At 40.7% G+C, this 10288-nt stretch overlaps 1 protein-coding gene across 1 annotated transcript in view; it reads left to right on the top strand.

The window, feature by feature from the left end:
- The first annotated feature begins 9399 nt into the window (after window positions 1–9399).
- The window catches only part of igsf8 (immunoglobulin superfamily, member 8), a 22119-nt gene continuing 21230 nt past the window's right edge, over window positions 9400–10288 (top strand). The window contains exon 1 of the mRNA XM_046312717.1: window positions 9400–10010. Within this exon, the coding sequence (XP_046168673.1) occupies window positions 9944–10010 (67 nt within the window). The 5' untranslated portion in view covers window positions 9400–9943. The remainder of the gene's footprint in view (window positions 10011–10288) is intronic.

Here is a 10288-nt window from a genome sequence, read left to right as displayed (position 1 = left end):
CCATAACTAGTCCCTGTCTGTAATATCTGGTGTTGTTATAACTAGTCCCTGTCTGTAATATCTGGTGCTGTTACAACTAGTCCCTGTCTGTAATATCTGGTGCTACCATAACTAGTCCCTGTCTGTAATATCTGGTGTTACCATAACTAGTCCCTGTCTGTAATATCTGGTGTTGTTATAACTAGTCCCTGTCTGTAATATGTGGTGTTACCATAACTAGTCCCTGTCTGTAATATCTGGTGTTATCATAACTAGTCCCTGTCTGTAATATCTGGTGCTGTTACAACTAGTCCCTGTCTGTAATATCTGGTGCTACCATAACTAGTCCCTGTCTGTAATATCTGGTGTTACCATAACTAGTCCCTGTCTGTAATATCTGGTGTTATCATAACTAGTCCCTGTCTGTAATATCTGGTGCTGTTACAACTAGTCCCTGTCTGTAATATCTGGTGCTACCATAACTAGTCCCTGTCTGTAATATCTGGTGTTACCATAACTAGTCCCTGTCTGTAATATCTGGTGTTATCATAACTAGTCCCTGTCTGTAATATCTGGTGTTGTTATAACTAGTCCCTGTCTGTAATATCTGGTGTAACAACTAGTCCCTGTCTGTAATATCTGGTGTTACCATAACTAGTCCCTGTCTGTAATATCTGGTGTTACCATAACTAGTCCCTGTCTGTAATATCTAGTGTTACCATAACTAGTCCCTGTCTGTAATATCTGGTGCTACCATAACTAGTCCCTGTCTGTAATATCTGGTGTTACCATAACTAGTCCCTGTCTGTAATATCTGGTGCTACCATAACTAGTCCCTGTCTGTAATATCTGGTGTTACCATAACTAGTCCCTGTCTGTAATATCTGGTGTTACCATAACTAGTCCCTGTCTGTAATATCTGGTGTTACCATAACTAGTCCCTGTCTGTAATATCTGGTGTTACCATAACTAGTCCCTGTCTGTAATATCTGGTGCTGTGACAACTAGTCCCTGTCTGTAATATCTGGTGTTATCATAACTAGTCCCTGTCTGTAATATCTGGTGTTGTTATAACTAGTCCCTGTCTGTAATATCTGGTGCTACCATAACTAGTCCCTGTCTGTAATATCTTGTGCTACCATAACTAGTCCCTGTCTGTAATATCTGGTGTTATCATAACTAGTCTCTGTCTGTAATATCTGGTGTTACCATAACTAGTCCCTGTCTGTAATATCTGGTGTTACCATAACTAGTCCCTGTCTGTAATATCTGGTGTTGTTATAACTAGTCCCTGTCTGTAATATCTGGTGCTACCATAACTAGTCCCTGTCTGTAATATCTGGTGTTACCATAACTAGTCCCTGTCTGTAATATCTGGTGTTATCATAACTAGTCCCTGTCTGTAATATCTGGTGTTACCATAACTAGTCCCTGTCTGTAATATCTGGTGTTACCATAACTAGTCCCTGTCTGTAATATCTGGTGTTGTTATAACTAGTCCCTGTCTGTAATATCTAGTGCTACCATAACTAGTCCCTGTCTGTAATATCTGGTGCTACCATAACTAGTCCCTGTCTGTAATATCTGGTGTTACCATAACTAGTCCCTGTCTGTAATATCTGGTGTTACCATAACTAGTCCCTTGTAATATCTGGTGTTACCATAACTAGTCCCTGTCTGTAATATCTGGTGGTGTTACCATAACTAGTCCCTGTCTGTAATATCTGGTGTTACCATAAATAGTCCCTTGTAATATCTGGTGTTACCATAACTAGTCCCTGTCTGTAATATCTGGTGTTGTTATAACTAGTCCCTGTCTGTAATATCTGGTGGTGTTACCATAACTAGTCCCTGTCTGTAATATCTGGTGTTACCATAACTAATCCCTGTCTGTAATATCTGGTGTTACCATAACTAGTCCCTGTCTGTAATATCTGGTGTAACAACTAGTCCCTGTCTGTAATATCTGGTGCTACAATAACTAGTCCCTGTTTGTAATATCTGGTGTTACCATAACTAGTCCCTGTCTGTAATATCTGGTGTTACCATAACTAGTCCCTGTCTGTAATATCTGGTGTTACCATAACTAGTCCCTGTCTGTAATATCTGGTGTTACCATAACTAGTCCCTGTCTGTAATATCTGGTGCTACCATAACTAGTCCCTGTCTGTAATATCTGGTGTTACCATAACTAGTCCCTGTCTGTAATATCTGGTGTTACCATAACTAGTCCCTGTCTGTAATATCTGGTGTTACCATAACTAGTCCCTGTCTGTAATATCTGGTGTTATCATAACTAGTCCCTGTCTGTAATATCTGGTGTAACAACTAGTCCCTGTCTGTAATATCTGGTGTTATCATAACTAGTCCCTGTCTGTAATATCTGGTGTAACAACTAGTCCCTGTCTGTAATATCTGGTGTTACCATAACTAGTCCCTGTCTGTAATATCTGGTGTTACCATAACTAGTCCCTGTCTGTAATATCTGGTGCTACCATAACTAGTCCCTGTCTGTAATATCTGGTGTTATCATAACTAGTCTCTGTCTGTAATATCTGGTGTTACCATAACTAGTCCCTGTCTGTAATATCTGGTGCTACCATAACTAGTCCCTGTCTGTAATATCTGGTGCTACCATAACTAGTCCCTGTCTGTAATATCTGGTGTAACAACTAGTCCCTGTCTGTAATATCTGGTGCCGTTACAACTAGTCCCTGTCTGTAATATCTGGTGCTACCATAACTAGTCCCTGTCTGTAATATCTAGTGTAACAACTAGTCCCTGTCTGTAATATCTGGTGCTACAATAACTAGTCCCTGTCTGTAATATCTGGTGTTACCATAACTAGTCCCTGTCTGTAATATCTGGTGTTACCATAACTAGTCCCTGTCTGTAATATCTGGTGTTACCATAACTAGTCCCTGTCTGTAATATCTGGTGTTACCATAACTAGTCCCTGTCTGTAATATCTGGTGCTACCATAACTAGTCCCTGTCTGTAATATCTGGTGTTACCATAACTAGTCCCTGTCTGTAATATCTGGTGTTACCATAACTAGTCCCTGTCTGTAATATCTGGTGTTATCATAACTAGTCCCTGTCTGTAATATCTGGTGTTACCATAACTAGTCCCTGTCTGTAATATCTGGTGTTACCATAACTAGTCCCTGTCTGTAATATCTGGTGTTACCATAACTAGTCCCTGTCTGTAATATCTGGTGTTACCATAACTAGTCCCTGTCTGTAATATCTGGTGTTACCATAACTAGTCCCTGTCTGTAATATCTGGTGTTATCATAACTAGTCCCTGTCTGTAATATGTGGTGTTACCATAACTAGTCCCTGTCTGTAATATCTGGTGTTACCATAACTAGTCCCTGTCTGTAATATCTGGTGTTACCATAACTAGTCCCTGTCTGTAATATCTGGTGTTACCATAACTAGTCCCTGTCTGTAATATCTGGTGTTACCATAACTAGTCCCTGTCTGTAATATCTGGTGTTACCATAACTAGTCCCTGTCTGTAATATCTGGTGTTACCATAACTAGTCCCTGTCTGTAATATCTGGTGCTACCATAACTAGTCCCTGTCTGTAATATCTGGTGCTACCATAACTAGTCCCTGTCTGTAATATCTGGTGTTACCATAACTAGTCCCTGTCTGTAATATCTGGTGTTACCATAACTAGTCCCTGTCTGTAATATCTGGTGTTACCATAACTAGTCCCTGTCTGTAATATCTGGTGCTGTTATAACTAGTCCCTGTCTGTAATATCTGGTGCTACCATAACTAGTCCCTGTCTGTAATATCTGGTGTTATCATAACTAGTCCCTGTCTGTAATATCTGGTGTTACCATAACTAGTCCCTGTCTGTAATATCTGGTGCTGTTATAACTAGTCCCTGTCTGTAATATCTGGTGCTACCATAACTAGTCCCTGTCTGTAATATCTGGTGTTACCATAACTAGTCCCTGTCTGTAATATCTGGTGTTACCATAACTAGTCCCTGTCTGTAATATCTGGTGTAACAACTAGTCCCTTGTAATATCTGGTGTTACCATAACTAGTCCATGTCTGTAATATCTGGTGTTGTTATAACTAGTCCCTGTCTGTAATATCTGGTGCTACCATAACTAGTCCCTGTCTGTAATATCTGGTGCTGTTACAACTAGTACCTTGTAATATCTGGTGTTATCATAACTAGTCCCTGTCTGTAATATCTGGTGTTACCATAACTAGTCCCTTGTAATATCTGGTGCTACCATAACTAGTCCCTGTCTGTAATATCTGGTGTTACCATAACTAGTCCCTGTCTGTAATATCTGGTGCTACCATAACTAGTCCCTGTCTGTAATATCTGGTGTTACCATAACTAGTCCCTGTCTGTAATATCTGGTGCTGTTATAACTAGTCCCTGTCTGTAATATCTGGTGTTATCATAACTAGTCCCTGTCTGTAATATCTGGTGTTACCATAACTAGTCCCTGTCTGTAATATCTGGTGTTGTTATAACTAGTCCCTGTCTGTAATATCTGGTGTTACCATAACTAGTCCCTGTCTGTAATATCTGGTGTAACAACTAGTCCCTGTCTGTAATATCTGGTGCTACAATAACTAGTCCCTGTCTGTAATATCTGGTGTTACCATAACTAGTCCCTGTCTGTAATATCTGGTGTTACCATAACTAGTCCCTGTCTGTAATATCTGGTGTTACCATAACTAGTCCCTGTCTGTAATATCTGGTGTTACCATAACTAGTCCCTGTCTGTAATATCTGGTGCTACCATAACTAGTCCCTGTCTGTAATATCTGGTGTTACCATAACTAGTCCCTGTCTGTAATATCTGGTGTTACCATAACTAGTCCCTGTCTGTAATATCTGGTGTTACCATAACTAGTCCCTGTCTGTAATATCTGGTGTTATCATAACTAGTCCCTGTCTGTAATATCTGGTGTTACCATAACTAGTCCCTGTCTGTAATATCTGGTGTTACCATAACTAGTCCCTGTCTGTAATATCTGGTGTTACCATAACTAGTCCCTGTCTGTAATATCTGGTGTTATCATAACTAGTCCCTGTCTGTAATATCTGGTGTAACAACTAGTCCCTGTCTGTAATATCTGGTGTTATCATAACTAGTCCCTGTCTGTAATATCTGGTGTAACAACTAGTCCCTGTCTGTAATATCTGGTGTTACCATAACTAGTCCCTGTCTGTAATATCTGGTGTTACCATAACTAGTCCCTGTCTGTAATATCTGGTGCTACCATAACTAGTCCCTGTCTGTAATATCTGGTGTTATCATAACTAGTCCCTGTCTGTAATATCTGGTGTTACCATAACTAGTCCCTGTCTGTAATATCTGGTGCTACCATAACTAGTCCCTGTCTGTAATATCTGGTGCTACCATAACTAGTCCCTGTCTGTAATATCTGGTGTAACAACTAGTCCCTGTCTGTAATAGCTGGTGCTGTTACAACTAGTCCCTGTCTGTAATATCTGGTGCTACCATAACTAGTCCCTGTCTGTAATATCTGGTGTTATCATAACTAGTCCCTGTCTGTAATATCTGGTGTTACCATAACTAGTCCCTGTCTGTAATATCTGGTGCTACCATAACTAGTCCCTGTCTGTAATATCTGGTGCTACCATAACTAGTCCCTGTCTGTAATATCTGGTGTAACAACTAGTCCCTGTCTGTAATAGCTGGTGATGTTACAACTAGTCCCTGTCTGTAATATCTGGTGCTACCATAACTAGTCCCTGTCTGTAATATCTGGTGTAACAACTAGTCCCTGTCTGTAATATCTGGTGCTACAATAACTAGTCCCTGTCTGTAATATCTGGTGTTACCATAACTAGTCCCTGTCTGTAATATCTGGTGTTACCATAACTAGTCCCTGTCTGTAATATCTGGTGTTACCATAACTAGTCCCTGTCTGTAATATCTGGTGTTACCATAACTAGTCCCTGTCTGTAATATCTGGTGTTACCATAACTAGTCCCTGTCTGTAATATCTGGTGTTACCATAACTAGTCCCTGTCTGTAATATCTGGTGTTATCATAACTAGTCCCTGTCTGTAATATCTGGTGTTACCATAACTAGTCCCTGTCTGTAATATCTGGTGGTACCATAACTAGTCCCTGTCTGTAATATCTGGTGTTACAATAACTAGTCCCTGTCTGTAATATCTGGTGTTACCATAACTAGTCCCTGTCTGTAATATCTGGTGCTACCATAACTAGTCCCTGTCTGTAATATCTGGTGCTACCATAACTAGTCCCTGTCTGTAATATCTGGTGTTACCATAACTAGTCCCTGTCTGTAATATCTGGTGTTACCATAACTAGTCCCTGTCTGTAATATCTGGTGTTACCATAACTAGTCCCTGTCTGTAATATCTGGTGTTACCATAACTAGTCCCTGTCTGTAATATCTGGTGCTACCATAACTAGTCCCTGTCTGTAATATCTGGTGCTACCATAACTAGTCCCTGTCTGTAATATCTGGTGTTACCATAACTAGTCCCTGTCTGTAATATCTGGTGTTACCATAACTAGTCCCTGTCTGTAATATCTGGTGTTACCATAACTAGTCCCTGTCTGTAATATCTGGTGTTACCATAACTAGTCCCTGTCTGTAATATCTGGTGTTATCATAACTAGTCCCTGTCTGTAATATCTGGTGTAACAACTAGTCCCTGTCTGTAATATCTGGTGTTATCATAACTAGTCCCTGTCTGTAATATCTGGTGTAACAACTAGTCCCTGTCTGTAATATCTGGTGTTACCATAACTAGTCCCTGTCTGTAATATCTGGTGTTACCATAACTAGTCCCTGTCTGTAATATCTGGTGCTACCATAACTAGTCCCTGTCTGTAATATCTGGTGTTATCATAACTAGTCCCTGTCTGTAATATCTGGTGTTACCATAACTAGTCCCTGTCTGTAATATCTGGTGCTACCATAACTAGTCCCTGTCTGTAATATCTGGTGCTACCATAACTAGTCCCTGTCTGTAATATCTGGTGTAACAACTAGTCCCTGTCTGTAATAGCTGGTGCTGTTACAACTAGTCCCTGTCTGTAATATCTGGTGCTACCATAACTAGTCCCTGTCTGTAATATCTGGTGTTATCATAACTAGTCCCTGTCTGTAATATCTGGTGTTACCATAACTAGTCCCTGTCTGTAATATCTGGTGCTACCATAACTAGTCCCTGTCTGTAATATCTGGTGCTACCATAACTAGTCCCTGTCTGTAATATCTGGTGTAACAACTAGTCCCTGTCTGTAATAGCTGGTGCTGTTACAACTAGTCCCTGTCTGTAATATCTGGTGCTACCATAACTAGTCCCTGTCTGTAATATCTGGTGTAACAACTAGTCCCTGTCTGTAATATCTGGTGCTACAATAACTAGTCCCTGTCTGTAATATCTGGTGTTACCATAACTAGTCCCTGTCTGTAATATCTGGTGTTACCATAACTAGTCCCTGTCTGTAATATCTGGTGTTACCATAACTAGTCCCTGTCTGTAATATCTGGTGTTACCATAACTAGTCCCTGTCTGTAATATCTGGTGTTACCATAACTAGTCCCTGTCTGTAATATCTGGTGTTACCATAACTAGTCCCTGTCTGTAATATCTGGTGTTATCATAACTAGTCCCTGTCTGTAATATCTGGTGTTACCATAACTAGTCCCTGTCTGTAATATCTGGTGTTACCATAACTAGTCCCTGTCTGTAATATCTGGTGTTACAATAACTAGTCCCTGTCTGTAATATCTGGTGTTACCATAACTAGTCCCTGTCTGTAATATCTGGTGCTACCATAACTAGTCCCTGTCTGTAATATCTGGTGCTACCATAACTAGTCCCTGTCTGTAATATCTGGTGTTACCATAACTAGTCCCTGTCTGTAATATCTGGTGTTACCATAACTAGTCCCTGTCTGTAATATCTGGTGTTACCATAACTAGTCCCTGTCTGTAATATCTGGTGTAACAACTAGTCCCTTGTAATATCTGGTGTTACCATAACTAGTCGATGTCTGTAATATCTGGTGTTGTTATAACTAGTCCCTGTCTGTAATATCTGGTGCTACCATAACTAGTCCCTGTCTGTAATATCTGGTGCTACCATAACTAGTCCCTGTCTGTAATATCTGGTGTTACCATAACTAGTCCCTGTCTGTAATATCTGGTGTTACCATAACTAGTCCCTGTCTGTAATATCTGGTGTAACAACTAGTCCCTGTCTGTAATATCTGGTGTTATCATAACTAGTCCCTGTCTGTAATATCTGGTGTTACCATAACTAGTCCCTGTCTGTAATATCTGGTGTTACCATAACTAGTCCCTGTCTGTAATATCTGGTGGTGTTACCATAACTAGTCCCTGTCTGTAATATCTGGTGGTGTTATCATAACTAGTCCCTGTCTGTAATATCTGGTGCTACCATAACTAGTCCCTGTCTGTAATATCTGGTGTTACCATAACTAGTCCCTGTCTGTAATATCTGGTGGTGCTACCATAACTAGTCCCTGTCTGTAATATCTGGTGCTACCATAACTAGTCCCTGTCTGTAATATCTGGTGTTACCATAACTAGTCCCTGTCTGTAATATCTGGTGTTATCATAACTAGTCCCTGTCTGTAATATCGGGTGCTGTGACAACTAGTTCTTAGGAAACATCCTATATTTAGTGGTCTCATTAACATGATCATGTAATTATTACAATGCTTATTGTGATAATAGTAATGTTCTAGTTTAGGCCCAGTCTGTGGTCTTATTTTTTGGAATGGAAGAGACGATTTTAATCCTGCCTTTAAAGGCAACATCTTTGTAGGTTGGGACACCGTCTGTGGTCTAGCCTGTTTCTCCCATAATAATTGGAACAAAAGTTTTTTTCTTATGGAAATAATGCATTGGGCAGGATACATCGGTCATTGCATTCCACAGAGGATGATAGTGGCGTCTATAGTAGCCAAAATAAAATGTTGGCATTGCCAGCGTCACTGAAGGCTTCCACCATTTTAATGTAGTCAACTGCGTGTGACGTACAGCTTTATTGCATATCCCTCTTGATGACCCTGTTGGAGTCACGTTCAACCGTGTCATCAGGAGGGATCAGTCAATCGTGAAGAAAAATGGACAACTTCAAAATGGAGATTGCCTCAACGGCGCTGCAAGTGGGTTCACAGACGCCATATTTTGGAATAATATAGGGGTGCTTTCTCTATCATTCTCTATGTTGCATACAAAACAGTGGACAGCCAGGGGAGGCGGGGCCGCCCTAGATTCTGGCGCCGATTCGGAGCTATATGGACGAGCTGATTGGTTTAACCAATTTCAGCGCATTCCGTTTTCATTGGCTTAGAATGTCATCTATTGTTTTTTTTCGGCCAATGATTCGCTGTCTTGTATTTGATGGTTTTCTCTCGCCAGAAACCCTTCCCTACACTACGGAGTCCTCCCATTGCCTCTCTCCCCCTTGCCTCACCCTCCCTTGCCCCCTGTGATACCGACAGCGATCGCATTCGGACAGCATGTTGGATGGAAAAGGCTGCTCAGGCAAATATTTAGCTAGAGAACAAAATGAATTGGTCATTACGTGTGCGAAATATGATTTAGGCTATTCCGGTTTACAAAGACGGCATTGTAGTGCAAGATAAAGTATTGAATGTGTAATAGCTGCAGTGGATGGATATTGTTAGCTTGAATGGTTGCCTAGCTAGCTAAACATCGGGACTTACTAAATCAACATTGCATTGTAACCGATCGGATATTTCGACGTCCCATAATGTAATGTCCAGTGGATTGCAAACGTTACATTGATGTCGATGTGTCATTGATTGAACTGAACGAGAGAGGGAATGTATCCGGCCGGATACAACCACAGAGACGAGTAGAGGAATTTGAATCGACAATAATCCATCTGCAGCAGGGGGCATCGGGACGGATGATGATGATGATGATGATGATGGCTTCGTGGCGATGGACAGCAGCTCTCATCTGTTTACAGTGGGGTGAGTCGTTTCTCAGAGCGCTCTCTAAACCCAGCTACGAGGCCTACCTGCTAATGTGTCCTACAACGTGTGCCATCTGTCAGTTGGGTTATTGTATGGTGAGGTAACATTTTGTCCCAACGCAGCCTGGCATATGGTCTGATTAATGTTCCTGTTATTGCATGCGTTGGATATCAGTAGAGATCTGTGGTTGTCATCTGACATATAGAGTGTTTTTGTTGTAATTTTCTACAACTCGTTTTAAACCCTTTCGAAATGTATTAGTGGTCGGTGAATTT

This window comes from Oncorhynchus gorbuscha, linkage group LG18 (genome assembly GCF_021184085.1).
Source record: "Oncorhynchus gorbuscha isolate QuinsamMale2020 ecotype Even-year linkage group LG18, OgorEven_v1.0, whole genome shotgun sequence".
NCBI classification, from domain to species: Eukaryota; Metazoa; Chordata; class Actinopteri; order Salmoniformes; family Salmonidae; genus Oncorhynchus; species Oncorhynchus gorbuscha.
Note: the sequence above shows the minus strand (reverse complement) of the source record. Positions and strands in the feature narration are given on the sequence as shown.